Source organism: Anas acuta, chromosome 3 (assembly GCF_963932015.1).
Source record: "Anas acuta chromosome 3, bAnaAcu1.1, whole genome shotgun sequence".
Taxonomy (NCBI): Eukaryota; Metazoa; Chordata; class Aves; order Anseriformes; family Anatidae; genus Anas; species Anas acuta.
The window spans coordinates 4,909,201-4,925,382 of NC_088981.1; the positions used below are offsets into that span (position 1 = coordinate 4,909,201).

Consider the following 16,182-nt stretch of genomic DNA (forward strand, 5'->3'; position numbering starts at 1 on the left):
CTTGTTGATTTATACTGGTCAATGGTCACGCTTTAAATTTCTGTAAATGTCACCACCCAGGCCTTAAAAATGCAGGCTTAACAAAACCACAGTGACTGACTTGTAGTGAAAATAAAGGCCCAATAAGAGGCAACTTGAGAAAATGCAGTCTTCGCTTTTCAAATAGGACTCAAACACTTTTGTTGAGTGCTTCTGAGTGCTTGAGCCCAGAAAAGCTGAACATTCAGTGAATGGCAGTGAAATGTAACTACCACTTTAAGTCGATTTTCAAAATAGGGCTTATACCTTTACATCACTTAGGATACTGTTGATTTACTTTTCCCCTTAGTTTGTCATGTTAAACGTGAAGCAGAAAGTGAACTACCCCCTCTGGATACTGTTTCTGGTGCTCTTCAGATCTCATCTTTATACTTAAGATCTTATCTCAGGTAAGGAATGGTGATTCAACATCCAGAGGGGAAAAGTGCAGTCTTAGCTATGGGGAAGAATTAGAATTTGATCTCTGAAGGGCCTGTAACAAATCCTCACTAAAATTCTGTATCCTTATGCTACAGATCCTTGACATGAAAGCAGGCAGACAGTGAGCAACTATAAAAACGAAGCTCTTACTTTTGGGTTCAAATCAAAGAAAGTGTAATATTTAAAGCGTAGAAGAAGCTGATCATCCTCCAGAATGCCTTGTTCCATAAGTGATCGGGATGAATCTAGCCAGCTGCAGAAAAAAAAACACCCACAAAATCATTTGTACAGGAAAAACTATCACATCTGCAGTGTTCTAATGTAATTGTGAAACAGAAATGGGGATGAACAGCTCTAATTACTGCAAGTCTGGGAAAAATTCACATATTTGGAGAAAGAGGAACATTCACATGGATTTCCAACTTTTACTGTACAAACACAATACCTAAAATCTTTCAGTTCTTGTTCTCCAGCGCTATTCAGAACATCAGGAATAGAAGACAGAAACTGAGCAGTAAATAGCTACAGGGTGACCTGTGCTAGCAAGATTCTTTCTAATTGCTCTCCAGAAATAGGATGTTAATTTAACTTCCCATGTATCATTAGAGCTCTTGCTTTTCACTTCAGTATTTGCTGTTTTATAATTCCAGCTACTTTTGTCTTTAGTGAAATTCATTGACAATGTTAAAGTTACTGTTAAATGCTCCATAGACCTGAAAGATGGCAGTCTGTATTTCAGTCCCAGAGACGATCCTCTTAAAAGCCTTCATCACTAAACCCCTAGCGTTCTGTATTCTTCTATAGTGTTCAATAAGTTGCACTTGTTTGTGCATAATTCAGTTTGCTATCCAAACTGTCCTTTAGCTTTGCCCACAATGCGACTCACTTCACTGGATCTGTCTTCATTTAACAACAGAATTTAGTCCAGAGCCTGCACAATTACATCATTCATCACTTCAAACAAAATTGTCTAACCAAGACTGCTGAAAAAAGGAAAAAACATCAAAAAGAGTCTAAGTATTTCCAAAAAACACCCACCTAGATCAAAGCATGTTTTTAAGTATCAATATATCCATCTATCACGGTTTTGTTTTCAAGTTCTGGTCTGCACTTAAAAGCTGGATGAATGCCACCCCTGTTCAGCCAGCTTACGAAGAACTCAGAGAGGCTTCTTACCCTGCATTGAGTCTGGCTTTGTCAGCTAGCGTCCGAGGCTGGTACATCTCTGCTAGTGTTTCTGGAGAACAGATGGGATGACTGAAGGCGAGGATGTTGCAGTTCTGCTCAGTCAAGGGACTGTCGCTGAACCAAGTGATTGTAGAAGAAGCTGGTGTCCCACTGATAGGATCATAGGTGGGCGTCATGGTTTTACTATACAAACCTGGACTTGCTGCAAGTTAAAACAGTAAAGTCTTATTCCACAGAATAAGACTTCAGACTTATAGGTAGTTTACCACTTTCCATTTATGTTTTCAAAAAGCTGCAGCACATCCTTTGTGCAGGGCCACAGCTGATCACCTGTTTTCTGGTATGGCCTTTCACACAACAATGGAAAGGAAAACATTTAAAAAACAAGAGAAAAATATTGATGTATCGGGGATTTCAGTAACTTCTTGAAGCTACTAATTTCAACTCAGCAGTGTCTCTGACCATCATCCTACATTAAACTGTTCTCCTTGTTTTTAATTGCATAATGAAGAATTTCTTCCTCTTTTTGACTTTTAGTTTGAAGAATAAAGTCATTCTAGTTTTTACCTGATAATCCAGAACTCACTGGAGAGTTGCACAAGTTTAAAATATCTTCTGTAACTGGTTCTTTGTTGTTCTTGTCTTTTTTCTTCTTCTTTCTAATTGCATCTTCTGACTGCTTCAGCAAAGAGAGTTCTTCTGACCGTCTGATATCTACAATGGCAATTTGGGAAGTAAAGTAAGATGAAACATTTGAAACTTACAAGATTACACCCAAAAAAAACCATGATTTGTAACAGCATTTGGGGAAGCTCCATGTTGCAGTTTGAACCTTAGTTTTAGGAATCAGAAAAGAGTACCCATGGAAAATCCAGTCATTTGATGACAAGGCCAAAGACTTTGGGCTCTGAAAGTGAGTTTTGCCACGATTTAAGCCTCTTTTGTAGCAAACATCATTGTATTTTAGGATGGGAAAAATTCTTCCTAAGGGCTATGCAATCACCTTTGAGTGTAATAATCTCAATGAAATGTCTGACTTATTCATAAGCAAGAATGGAAATGGAACCACTGTATTTGAAGTTCATGCCTTTTATTTTTCAGTTAAGAATTTTGTGTTTCCCCTAAAAGATTCTGTCTTGGCAGTACACTTTTCACTGCTGCACTACTGGTTCAGACATGTATTGTCAATTGCAAATCAGAAAAATCTGCAAAATATTTGTATCTTGGAGCAAGCAAAGACATTTCTGATGCTGTTCACTCCTGAGAAAAGTTACAGGGTCCTTGTACTAACACAGTCTGAAAGTACAACTATTTAATTCAACCTAATGTCAGTTGAACAATTATGGCATTATTTTTATCAGAGCTATTAAATGTAATCAAGACATACTATCCTTTCCACAACCCACTGCTAAAGGATGAAATTGAAAGCTACATTGTGGTCAGTGTATCTTGAAATTCCTTCTGAAGATGAATGTGTTGATGGGCTAAGCTTTGAAGATCTAAAGGAAAATGAGTATCAGGTGTGCCCTAAAATCAAAAGACTCTGAAGATGCCTTGCAGACTCAACTTATTCCTATTGATCACGGGAACACAGGTCTGGCATGCTGCAAAACCTCATTTCTGCTTTGGTGCTCCATCCTGGGAAAGAGCTGCAACACATCCACAGGCTTTTATAAGGTAGCTAGGTATGCCCTGACCCAAAGAGGTTTATGACAGTTCTGAACACTCAAAACATGCTCCCTCTAAAGTAAATACATGTTTACTTTAGAATACATATTCACATATTTACATGAATACATATTCAACCAAGTTGAATATCATCTTACTGACATTGGTGCAGATAGGTGATAAATCAGTTGGCATCAGTAAGATTGCCCATGCTGAAAGATGCTGCAGGAGATTGATAAGCTCGAGCTCTTACTCAGTGGCATAAAATAAGCTGGATTCAGTCCAGACATCTCTACAAAACCATCAAAAGGGCTTTGATTATCCAGTCTCCCTGCGGCTCATGGGAAGCATTACTGATAATTCTTCATCAGAGTTATCACAGTGACGGAGAAACACTGACATGCACTGGATACTAAAAACAACAGCAAAAAAAAATCTTTGTCTTTTCATCCCAGGTCAACCCGATCAAATTCTTCCTTGAGCTAAAAGGGGAGTAAGGACTTCACATCAAAACAAAGTCACCTAATAAAATGCTCCAATGTAGCTGCCAGAGGGGATTTAGCTTTACTTACTGAGGATTTTGCAGATGTCACTGACAGCTTTGAACACCACAGAAGAAAAGCTGACTTTCAGTCTCACGGTCTTCATGTTTGGCAAGCGAAGCCGCAGCATTTTGTGCTGAGTAGTAAAGAGCAGCTTAGCGTCTGCCTGCACCCCACATTTATCAAGAGTCCAGTGGGTTTTCAGGAGCCAGCATTTTTTTTGCTCCCACCAAAGAGCATAGTCTGACCAATCTTGTGTCATTTCTAGGAAAAAAAAAAAAAGGCTATTAATACATTATATAGCAAATATGCTAAAAAATCAGCTTTGGAAACAGCACTCTGCACATAGAATTTATTTACATTAAAGTAGTGACTACAGTTCCTCAGATCTAGACCCCATCTGCTGAACACTTGTGGCAGTTGCTGGGATTTAACTGTTCTAACCCAGACGGTGATTGTCACATTGCCTTTATCTTGCAGGTATCCACAGGGAAAGCACATCTCCCAAGTCCTTGAAGTCTCGGTGATACACAGCCAAGGGCTGTTCCAGGAAAGACATGGTAATTCAGCTCTTCTCTGTGGCTGCACCGTTAGACTGAGAAGGATGGCAACATACTTTAAATAATCAAGGAAGAGAATTATTAAGTTGGGAGTAAGCCCTGTAACAATCAGGAAAGGGTTAACAAGCTCTAACAAATAAGATGACCTTCTCTATCACACAAGATGCAGAAACTTGCAGCAGAGGTAGAAGCTTGTAAGTGAGGTAGAACGAATAAGATGCAATATGGTACAGGTAATCCTTTAATGGTCTGTGCAGACGGGCAGGCTGGTGTGACTGACCAGGGACTGACAAGAGTTGCCTACAGAAGCTTCTCAGAAAAACAGATAGGCTGCAAAGAGATAACTGTCTTATTTCACTGATTTCGACTTGCCTGTGTTTTGATGAAGTAAAAATGGGAATTCTGTACTTTGAAAACTTGCAGATAGAGAAGCGCTTGCGAGTCAAGAACAGATGGAAGACTTTGTTCATGTGCTACACAAATAACTTTGGAGGGAAAAGAGCAGTGTCTTTTGTCTGATGACTCTTGGGCACTAAGTATCCTGACCTGAAAGGTATAAAACCTTGGCTAGATCAGCTTGAAGAGTACACACATAAGGAAGGATATGAAACATTGCTGCTTACAGTTCTGTGAGGAATTCCAAAATTAAATGACTTCCAGATACCAATGATGTGTATTGTCAGCTAAAGTTTGTGTCATCTTGGTTAAGTCATTTCAGTCTTCTGAGCCATTTCTTGTTCCTCCTCACCAGCTCGCCCAGGCAGAGCGTTCCTCCGTGTCTATAGCACAGTAGAGCCCTGTCCTGTCTTGGAATTTCTTGGGAAAATTGTCTCTCAAGAGAAGTGTTGGTGCAAATCACTTAGTTAAAGATTTGCTTTAACTATTATTTAAAATAGAAAGCTTTTTGCACTAATTGAGTACACTAGCTTCTTCTAGTTACAAAAATGCTGTGAAAAGTTAGCATCATGACACAGTGAAACTCAGGCTACCTTTGCTATGCTGGCTGAATCATGTGTTTAAGTAAATGGAGAAGTCAATAGAAATGTATCTTGCTTTTTAGATTTTCTTCATCACAGATTTCCTACCTGCTCTTACGCTGGGAAAGGGATCCCTTAATAAAATCACTATCTCCAACTGGAGTTTTTCCATTACAAACGATTGTTGTGTACAAATGTCCTTCCATTGAATAGGAGACTTCTGAAAAAAATATCTTGTGTCTCCCTTTTGTTTCTGTCAAACCCCATGTTTCAAAACAAAAAATTTCATCTGGCAGTAAGAGCTCTGAAATTCTTGAGTTGCTGAGTTTAAATTTCTTAAGACTTTTGCTGAGGGGTTTTCTTATAGTTCAGTTTTTCTTTTCTTGTTTGTAAAAAGTCAAGCCATGTAAAAAAGACTAAAGTTTCAAGGAGGTTCTTTTTTGACGGATAGTTTTTTGTTGCCATAGATCTAGTATTTCTAGAGCAGCGTGTAGAAACTCAAAGCTCGTGGCACTCCCATTTGATGAGTCTAGTCTAGCAAAAGTGTTCATTTCTGTGTGAACTTGGTGATCGAAGACTTCTAGGTATAGATTTCCAGAAAAAGAAAAAGAATAGCACTTGAAGAATGCATTGCATATGGGACCCTGTGACATTGGTGTAATGATCAAATGCCGTACTACCTTGTCTGTATCCAGCATTCTGCAGTGTCAGAGTACAGATGATTATTTTGGGAGGAGGCTCCATTTGGTGGCTTTGAGTTAAAGAAACTTTGATTCCCTGGTTGCCTGTAGGGCTGATGTACTCTGACTGTACACATGGCGTTTAACTTTTCATCTCCTTACAATTTTGACTCAGCCAGTCTCAGCCAGTCTCTGCTCTGAGCGGCTGTTCCCTACTGGATATATGAAATGGATAATGTAGCTCAGATTTTGGGTAGGGTACTACTATAGCACAGTAAACTATCTTTCTAAACGCACTTGTAACAACTAATCCTTTCTCTGTGATGGCTACAGATGGATAAACCAGGTATCAGCTACTGGTATTGCCCTCAAACTAGCCACCTAGAAAGTCTATCTGGAACGGGAGCTGAACAGTTACTGTATTTGTCTAACTGAAAGAAAAAAAACACCAAAGTTTTGTGTGCATTATGATAGTATAGGGGCTCTAATCACAAACCGGGGTTATGTCCACATGAAAAGCAATCCTAAGCCTGCAGCACCTACGTGCTGGGTGTACTGTTTTTAAGACATAAGTGAGGCAGTGCCATTTCTAAATGTGCTGAAGCCTTTTTGTAGAGGGAAAGCTGCATGTTTTATTTTAATAACACTGTGTAGATGAAACAGGTCTTTACTCACCGATCTGCTCTACTAATTTCAGCATCACTCCTCCAATGTGAAGGTCGCCTGTGACCTGTAGTGTAAATTCTTTTTGCTTCTCTTCATTCTGGTGATCAACTGACACCAAGAGCTCCCAGGAGTTAGACCCATATGCACCCAAGGAAGTCATTTTCCAAAGATCTGTGTAAGCTCTGCAAAAACAAATACAAACAAAAGCGATATATATATGCTTTTACTCTATACTTTGAAGCCAATGCATGTTGTTTTCTCTCCAGTCTCAAAGCACATCCATGCTGCCAAGACTTCACAACAGCCTTGGCAGGACTTCTGATGTGTTACCTTGTTACCTCTGAACTAGACTCTGTTCTTGTGATTACTGTTACAAGACAGGCATGCAGGATTTTTTTTTTTTTTTTAATTCTGGATGTATTTTTTTCCCTAAATCAAGCATCTCCTGTTTGGTAGAGAAAGCCCAGTTTCACCCAGGTTTCCCCACTCTGCAATGCGAATCAGTCAGTCAGGACACCGTAACGCCTGCAGCTGTGGGTGGGATCTGTTTTTGCAATCTATCCAGTGAACAGAAGAATTTCCTTGACTTGTACGCTTATAATTGTAATTTTCACTGTAAATGGAAGTTTATACTTGCAGCAAAAGGCAGATGAGTTCTGCTAGCTTGATCCCATGAGACCAAAACCAGAACAGATTTACTTCTTTGGGTAGACACGAAGGGGGAGACAAGTAACTGCAATGTGTCTCTGCCAGCAACATCGAGGCACGTAACGGCAGTTCCAGCTGACTGTCTGCTTGCCCAGGGATGTAAGCACCTATCCTGTCTCGGCACATATCACCTGAGATCCCACCAGGCTCCTGCCAGGACAGGTAAACAGCAATTGTGCCAAGACAAACTACAGAGGATGCTCAAAGTAGAAGCTCTGGTTGTGATCAGTAGAGTTCTGTGAATTACTGAAGCAGGAGGTAGGCATCTCTGTAGGTATACAGTGACTGATGCTGCAGGAAGGATTTGGGATATTTGAGCACTGAAAGAAGACACCAGATCAGCACTCAGTGTCTGGTCAAACCAAACCCTAAGAAACTCACCTTTGCAGTGCAAGCTTAGGCAATGAAGTGGGTGACTTCCACTTACTACAGACTTTCAACAGCATCTGAGAACCCAAGTCACAGACACCCTGGTCTTTGGCACAGTACAGACTGCTTGAACATGAAAAATAACTATGTTATATCCCCTCTAGCATTCTTTGTAAACGACTCAATGTTGACAGACGTTTGCAGGTCTTTTAAAAAAGTAGTTATGTCAAAACAGAAAGTCAAGGACCATTCCCATACGCAAGGAATGACAGAAGAGGTGATGACCCTTTCTAGGACTGACCACAGAGCAGACTAGATTAGGTTATGTGAACATAAAATGAAACTAGGGGTTAAGGACCTCATGCCTAGAAACAGGGTTTTCTAGTTTTCAGTCCACCTATGCACCAAATTTAATGTAATTATGAAACTTTACGTTACCGATTAGATAACAGAAGAGGGATTTGGGCCAAAAGATACTACTTGAGAGCAAAGCCCAGTTCAATGTTCAGAGGTTCCCTTCCAGAGGCTCAACAGCCAGCCTGTTACAGCTTAATCTTCCCCAAACTTTCAAATGTTATTAGTGCTTCTTAACTTCCTACAGCTTAAGAATTTCAATAGGAAGACTTCTGGTATTTTGTTAAATTACGGATCATTCAGTATTTTTATTGTGGAGTAAGCCGTAATGTCATCTAACCATTTCAGTCAAGTTCTTTGAAAAGCTGTTCTCAGAATGCTGCAGACTTGGTTCCTTGAACTCCTTTGGATCAGGGCCACGTCTGTTGTCAACCCTATTGGTACAAAATTGGGTATCAAAGGAATAATACAGGTATGGTGGTAACGACAGTCTACTAATAAGGAAAAATGATTCCAAACCTAAAGGCAATGAAAGTGTGTGCGTGTGTGTTAAAGATTCGACTGAGGCAAAAAAAATGAAGAGCAACAGAAATGAAACAATCTGTCCAGCTCAAAACCATCCCTTTAGGGGGATAATCACCTTACCACTGAGTTTTGCTCTAGGAGTGCTGGTAATCTGAATGTCTAAAATCGTGACAACTTACAATAGAGCTCCAACAAAAACAACAGAGGACTCCAAAAGGCCAGTTTACACTGAGGAACAAACGTGGTTCCTATGTTCTTGCATGTGCCAGCCTACACCTTCTCACCAAATAGTTGCTCAACTAACAAGGGCTGGTACTTATCCAAAAAGCCTGTTTTTTCTTGGTAGATAAAGACATTGTGTTGTACACTGGAAAAAACTACGGCTGTACTGCCTCAGGGATGGAGCTGGGATTTTGAATTTGTGCTGCTGTGCACCACGTGGATTTACTGTGGCGTGCTTTAGACCAAGGGGTCGTGGAGGGCAAGGGCTGTGCCTCTCTTGAAGGCTCAGTGCCCAGGAGGCAGAGCTGCTGAGGCGGTACAAGGGCAGCACAACTCGTAGAGGTCAGTTGTTATTACTCTTTAAGCACAGCAAAACAAAAACCCTGGCTTTAAGAAAGTCAGAACGCCACCAGTCACTCCTAAGCATCAATAACCGCATAAAAAAAAATAAAAAAATCTATAGCTGGCTAAGCATGAAAACATGTGCATGCGATTTCACTTTGAGAGCACATGTATGAAATCTAGCAGAACGATACCTGTGTCTGCACTTCACCACAAGGCAGTATCATTATTTAGTATCTCCTCTGTCCTCGTGTCAGCAAAACCACCTGGGTACATTTTTTCTCTTCTTCTTCGGTTTCCCTCGTGGATACAATTCTGCGTACAAATGCCTGTGCTGACACGGGTGAAAGCGAGCAGCCCAAGGCGTGGGCGAAGCTCTCTTCGACACCGCTGGCTCGCAGGGCTCGGAAAGCCACAGGCCTGGCACCGCCACTTGTGGCCCTTGGGCATTCCCCAAAACTGCTCCCGGCCCCGCTTCCTCTTCAGAAGCAGGGCTTTCAGTCTGCTGCTCAAACACCACCAGCACCCAGCCTCTTGGAGGGCACCGCACAAACACCGCCTCGGCTTGAAAAAGAGGCAACAAGGACAAGGAACCGTGGTGCATTAAAAGCAAAAACCACCAAGGTGCCAGGGCACGCCGCACGCCTTCAGACCCTCACACCAAGCGTGGAGCTGCGGGGCTGGCACCGGGACGTCCCTGAGGTGCCTCTGCTCGGGGTATCTGCAGGGCAGCTCTGCCCAAACTGCAGCCCTTACAGCCCCCGGGGTCACACTGAGCACGGGAACAGAGGCGGGTGTGAGGGTGTGAGGGCAGGAAAGGGCTCGCCGCGGGGAGAAACCGCCGGGGATGGCGGCGCCTCGGGGCGGTTGTGGGGCAGGCGGCACTGCGGCTGCTGCCAGGAGAGGAGAAGGAATAAATCGGCACCAGGGCGGGCCCGGGCCTGTGAGGAAGTGCCGGGAGGGATAAGGACAGCAGCCTGCCCGCTGGCCCCGCGTGTGTCTGTCCGTGCCCCTGCCCCTGCCCGTGTCCGTGTCCCAGCCCCAGCCCCAGCCCCAGCCCCTCACTCACTCACCCACCTCTCGCTCCGAGCCGGGCCGTCCCTGGCCTCCCGCCCGGTTCCTGCGCCCTTCGCCTGTACCTGGCAGCTCGGGAAGGGAGGAGGAGGAGGAGGAGGAGGAAGGGAAACAGGAGGAGGAGCAGCGCGATGCCCGGCCCTGCCCCGCACCGCACCGCACGCCCGGGGGCTGCGCTGCTGAGGGAGCGGCCCCGCTCCGCCCCTCGGCCGCAGCAGGCAGCACAGGGCCGGGGAGCCGCGCCTCGCTGCTTTGCCCTTCCCTTCCCTTCCCTCCCTTCCCTTTGCTCCGCTCCTGCCGCCGGGAGGGTGAGGAGGAGCCGGGGAGCGCCGCCCTGCCCTGCCCTGCGCTGCCCTCCTGGCTGAGGAGCCTGCGGGTCGGCGAGGGGGGCGCAGGGCCGGGTGCTGTCTGTGGGGTGAGGGCTGGTTGTGTGCTGAGAACACCAGGGAAACCCACCCAAACGCCCAGCTCAGCCCCTCGCACCTCAGCCAACGAAGTACAAGCGATAGGCACACAGCTGTGGCCATAACAGGGCTCCGCCGACTGTTTTTGGTCACCGTGCTTTGGGTGCTCAGCTTGCTAACGCACCCCAAGTGCTTGCGCTTGAGTGGGACCACTGCGGGCCTAGGGCTGGACACATCAGGAGCAGTCTGGGCACAGCACAAAATGTCCCTGCTGGTAGAGGGGGCTGCACCGTGAGGAGACCTGCCGCAGGGAAGGTGGTAGATAGCCTCCAGAACAAAGAGTGGAAAGCCACATCGGAAATACTTCCATATCTCCCACTGGGAAGCAAAAGCCGGTGTGCATAACCATGATGTTAAGGTTAAAGATTAACACCAGGTAGCTTTGTAGTGGTTATGACTCTAGAGTGAGTGATTGTTTGAAAACGTAGCAACGCGGATATAGGCCGCTCTGCAGTGACTCGGGCTGAAAGCTTCCCTCCTGTTTGAAGTATCCTTTCCTCCTCCTTGTTAGGGAGATCTGCTGAATTTTCATTTAACTGGAATACCCAAACTCCAGGGCTGTTGAGCCACATCAGGTATAGCAGCGTTGTTGCTTTTAGGATGAACTTGTTGAGGGATTTGAGACCAGTGGTTAACATAGTAAAAAGAAGTTTGGTTCTGAGGGTGAGGTACCAGAGAATAGAGAGGTGTATTTGTGATTTAGGGATGTGTTACAATGCACAGAGTAAAAGTGCATTAGATTGACTGGAAGTGGGCAAGTACTTCTCCGAAAGGTAAATTCTCACAAAAATCCTTTCTTGCCTTAAGCATTGTGACCTGTTTGGTAGGCATCGTGACCACGTAAAACAAAGTACGTGAAAAAAATGACAGGAGAGGGAAACAGGGAAAATCAAGGGAAGTGTTCTTTCAAATTAGACCCACAGTCCTAGAGGCTGGAGAGGTAGAAACGAAGCATTTTGAAACTCTCTGGAGCAAACAGTTTCTCTCGCTAGAACAAAGCAGATGTGAAGCGGCAGAACCACAGATAAGATCACAGCCTGTTTGCTCCCTTTATTGCTCTCATGGAGTAAGCCACTGACCTGCTTTGGCTGTACCTGTTTCCTCAGGTTGTTTGCACGTGCGTTGTCAAGACTGCGTAAGCCTCAGACATTCTTTGACTCAAAGACTCGAGAGCACATGGCTTTCCAAGCCCTGTCACCTGGAAGCACTGTCAGGCCTTTAATTGCCCTGACCAGCCTCACCTGGACCATCCCAGCCGCTGCACATGGACCTAGTAAGCTCCAGGTGGGTTTAGGTTGGGGTCTTCAGCCCTTGCATGAGTGATTTTGTGGCTGCCCTAGTTGGTTAGGGTGCTGGAGGGGTTGTTCCTCTCACCTGGCTTGCGGAGTCCTGCTTTTGCTGTTCCTTGGCAGTGGCTTCACTTGAAGGTTGGCTAGCTTTTAGCTCTTTGTAGGGAGGTTTGACAAGCCACCGATTTGTGTTTTAAGTATAGATACAGGTATAGATGAGGAAATAACTTTTCATGGAATAGGTCTTTGGGAAACATGAAGCTCAGAACTGAGACACTTTTAATAGTTAATAGTTAGAAAAGTAGTCAGAGAAATCTGGAAGGTTGTCCCTGGGCCAGAATATTCTTATAAATGCTCTTCCTGGCTATGTAAGCTTGTATTGTCTTACCTTTGTCTGAGATACAAAGCTTGGAAGATTGTCTTTGTGTTTCATGTTGTCTAAGCATAGACACGATGCAGAGGTCTAGGGAAACTTGTAATCAGCTGGGTCTGGTGCTACTCAACTTGGAAAAAGTCATATTTGGTGTTTAAAAAAGGTTAAGTTTCTCTTTTCTGGGTAAAACTTCAGTCCCTTATTAAATAGAGGAGAAAAAAAAGGTGATAATAGATCTAAACAGTGGTAACTGCTAAGCCAGAAGCATCTACATATGCTGACTTTTTTTTTTTTCCCCATGTTGGTCTGTCTTGACCTCTTCTAAGTGTCCTCTTTTTATTTTTCAGTTCCTTGTGAATGACTGACTTGAGGGAAGAGAACGTAGAGGTTGATGTCAGCCTCCTTCTGCTCTGCAGGGGGCTATGGATGGAGCATGTTCTTCCTGGACTGCTCTAGGACTGCTGGAGAAAACTGTAACCAATCCACCCAATCCCTTTGAGAGGGAAGTGCATTCCTGGGAAGCTGGAGGAGCTGGATGAAGAAGAGATCGGGAAAAAAGCCAGAAGACAACGGAGTTTGGGTAAGTTCTCTTTGAGTCTAGCATAAATTCTTCCAGGATATATGTGTTAGGAGACAAGTGGATTTCAGTCAGCGTTGAACGATATCCCAATCACAAGAGGTAGCAATGTTTCTTTTCCGAAGAGTGGCAAAGTTCAGGTAAGATTTTGAAGTCAGAGTGCTCATTTTCAGCTGTCTCAGAGGAGGCTGAGGAAATTGGATTTGGAGAACTGCGATTTGTCCTTTCAGACAGTGAGTGGGGAAAACTGTAATCGAGCAACAACTGTTCTCTGCCAGGGTTTGTATGGAAGATGACAGCAAGCCTCCATTTGCACCCCTTTAATCAGTTTACGTGCTAAAAGCCCGTGCTAGTCAAAAATGGGGCTTACCAGAGATGGTACCATGTGACTAACTGGCTTGAGTTAGTCTGCTAAGACTTAGCTTGATCAGCTCTGAGTTTAATTCGTTTTCCTGTAGGGTCTACTAAATGGCTATAGCAGAGTTTCTTAGTCGACAAGTGTGTATTTTGAGAGCATGGGAAGGTAATGTGACAAAAACAGAAAAATGAATGTTACAATTTTTAGAAATGTATTTCATCTAGTATACTTTTTACAGCTCCTCCTTAATTTATTAAAATTACACAACAAGCAGGTGTGTAAGATTTGTTCTATTATATTATTTCTTGTGTTCATGTTCCCATTATCAAGCACAAGGTGTAGACGAACCATCTTCTCTTCTTGGTAGGCCTCTATATATCTGTTATGATCTGACTTTATTTACGGAAAGAAAATTTGCTCAGTATTAAACTTCAATTACTGTTGGGGTCATTTCAGTTCATGGATGAGTCTGTTATCCAAATTCCCATTCCTTTCCTTTCTGCCTTCCTTACGTTCTATTCACATCTGCCATTTAAGTGCCTAAAGATATTAATGAATCAGATTGCAGAGGTAAGTGAACCAGCATGTTGCGTGATGCCTCCAAAGAGACTTTGGAAATGTGGCTCAGTTCTTTGTGTGGTTCTTCCTGGGAATGTCCATATAAAGATTATATGTCGTGGCAGCATTTGTGTGTGGCTAATTCAGGATCTTTTTCCAGACAGTGAATGTTGGTAGTAACCTGTGATTAATTTCATTAATGAAACCTTGGTGCAATGGTAGGTAACGAATAGCAGAGCTTCTGTTAGCTGTAAGAAGGTCAGTTTTTAACTGTGACTCTGTAGTGTCAGCTAAGCTATGTTAGCTGTTCTGCTGATGTTTGTATGTTAGCACAAGCCACACAGTGCTGTAAACGTGTGATCACAGCTAATGCTGCAGCTTCTGTTATTGGTAGGTATGTGAGCAGGCAGTGAGTGAACAAACTGCAGGACAGCGATACATAAATAGCAGGAGAGTGGCATACAGCTGGGGGTGGGGGAAGCATCTCTCTCCTATTGACATGCTCACCACATGCATTGGTCAAGCATAGACTAATCTGTAGTGCTGCCACAGATCTGACACTTCCTTCCCCTTAAAAGGGCTTTCCCACTAGGGCGTGTCAGGCTGAGTCAATAGTGGATCCGGAGGGGGCTTGGGTGGAGGAGATGACCAGTGCATTGCCAGTGTGGGTTTTCCCTAGTTCCTCGTAGACGTTTGCTGACTTCACTGTCTCATGACTTGAGAAAAGCTGCCCTGAGTTTGGAGGGCAGTAGATGAACCCTGAGGGTAGCCTTTGAGGTGAAAGTTGCATGAAGACTCTGGTAAAGTATTACAGATGGCCCTGTAGGTATCTGGCAACTTAGATTTTACCGAAGCCTTGAAGGTAAGGAGCTATTATCACTGTTGCTGAAATTCTTGGCTCAGGTTCCAGGTGAGCACTGGTAAAGCTGAGGAGACAATATTGGTCCTGTCACCAGTCCTATAGCTCATCACTGGATCACTGTTTCATGTAACAGCATCAAAACCGAAGTGGGGGAATTGAGGACGTGTCCCCTCTTCCTCCAGAGAATGTGTTACATTATAACGTGATTTCTGAAGTCAGCCTTTCAGACTTACTAGGCAGGCAGTTGGCTCTTGTTGAGCTGAATAACAGCGAAGTATTTTTCATTTGCTCTAGGGAAAGAAGTAACGTAGGTATCTGCTATTTTCCCACCACCTTCTCCTTACTGAGAAGAAAAATCAATGTAAACCCCGGAATGGGCACTAGGCAGTAATGACAGAGTTGTTGAGGAAAAGCTGGTCTTCACCACAGTGGATCTGTAGGCCTCCATGTTTAGAGTCTGCTGTAATAAACGGCCAAGGTGAGAGGTAGTAATGCTTTACCTGTTGGTATGCCTTGACTATATCCCAGCTGATTAAATTGGTAGTCATGGTCTAAACACCTGAAATGCTGGAAAACTTCAGCTCTGAACCCAAGTCCTGTAAGCAGTACTTGGGTTAAAGGGAAAAATAATGAAATGCTTATCTTAGTCTTTGTTTAGGAGAGTTTATGCTCCTGTTGCGGATCTGGGTAGGGGTCTGGTGGTGCGTCTGGGTTTCCCGAGGTGCAGACAGCAGTGATCCTGCATGGAGTGTACCTGCCCTCTGGGTGCAGGTGTTTCTGGAGGATTTTGAAAGTTGACCCCCTCTCTCTGGCTGTCTCATGCTTGAAAAGCAGACTGTGATGAAACACTGGCATGTCTAGCACAACGCCTGAGTCATTTACCAGTGTTGCCAGAACCCCCTTGACTATGAGGAATAGCGAGGGGTGAGTGGGAGCAGTGTTGTCACACGCAACAGGCTGAGGGCAATAAATAGCCATAACAATGTGTATTTCCCCAGGCAGCTGATTTAATGACTCAGAGCTCTGTCAGACTGCTTTTAGCTGAAGCAGTGAAGCTCTGCAAAGCTTTACTTGCAAGTAAAACTTTTTTTTTTTTTTTAAATGACTGAGGATGAACTAATCTGTTAAGCCTTCCATTCAGCCTTTCGCCTTGCTTTAGCCCAGTGATTGCAACAGAGCAAAAGCCCTGGTTTGGACTGTCTTGCCTTCTCCTCCCTTTTCCCTGCCCCCAGATGATTAGTGCCTGGTTTTCAAATATGGTAGGTGCTGTCAGACTGCCAGAAATGCATGGTGTTACCTTTGTTGTGCTCCTGTGAAGCCAGGGCTGCGAAGAGGCAGTGCCAAGTAAATGCAGGCTGATTTTCAAA

At 43.9% G+C, this 16,182-nt stretch overlaps 2 protein-coding genes across 3 annotated transcripts in view; one reads left to right on the forward strand and one right to left on the reverse strand.

Moving 5' to 3' along the window:
* FERMT1 (FERM domain containing kindlin 1) overlaps positions 1-10,631 on the reverse strand; it is a 20,872-nt gene extending 10,241 nt beyond the window's left edge. Inside the window, exons 1-6 of the mRNA XM_068675079.1 lie at positions 10,338-10,631; positions 6,750-6,922; positions 3,888-4,121; positions 2,215-2,361; positions 1,636-1,849; positions 610-712 (exon numbers count right to left, since the gene is read on the reverse strand). Of these exons, the coding sequence (XP_068531180.1) occupies positions 610-712; positions 1,636-1,849; positions 2,215-2,361; positions 3,888-4,121; positions 6,750-6,900 (849 nt within the window). The 5' untranslated portion in view covers positions 6,901-6,922; positions 10,338-10,631. The remainder of the gene's footprint in view (positions 1-609; positions 713-1,635; positions 1,850-2,214; positions 2,362-3,887; positions 4,122-6,749; positions 6,923-10,337) is intronic.
* Positions 10,632-12,090: 1,459 nt separating this feature from the next.
* Positions 12,091-16,182, forward strand: part of BMP2 (bone morphogenetic protein 2) — a 203,896-nt gene continuing 199,804 nt past the window's right edge. For both annotated transcript variants that reach the window (XM_068675380.1, XM_068675387.1), the window contains exons 1-2: positions 12,091-12,225; positions 12,808-13,040. The gene's annotated coding sequence lies outside the window, so the exon portion shown is untranslated. The remainder of the gene's footprint in view (positions 12,226-12,807; positions 13,041-16,182) is intronic.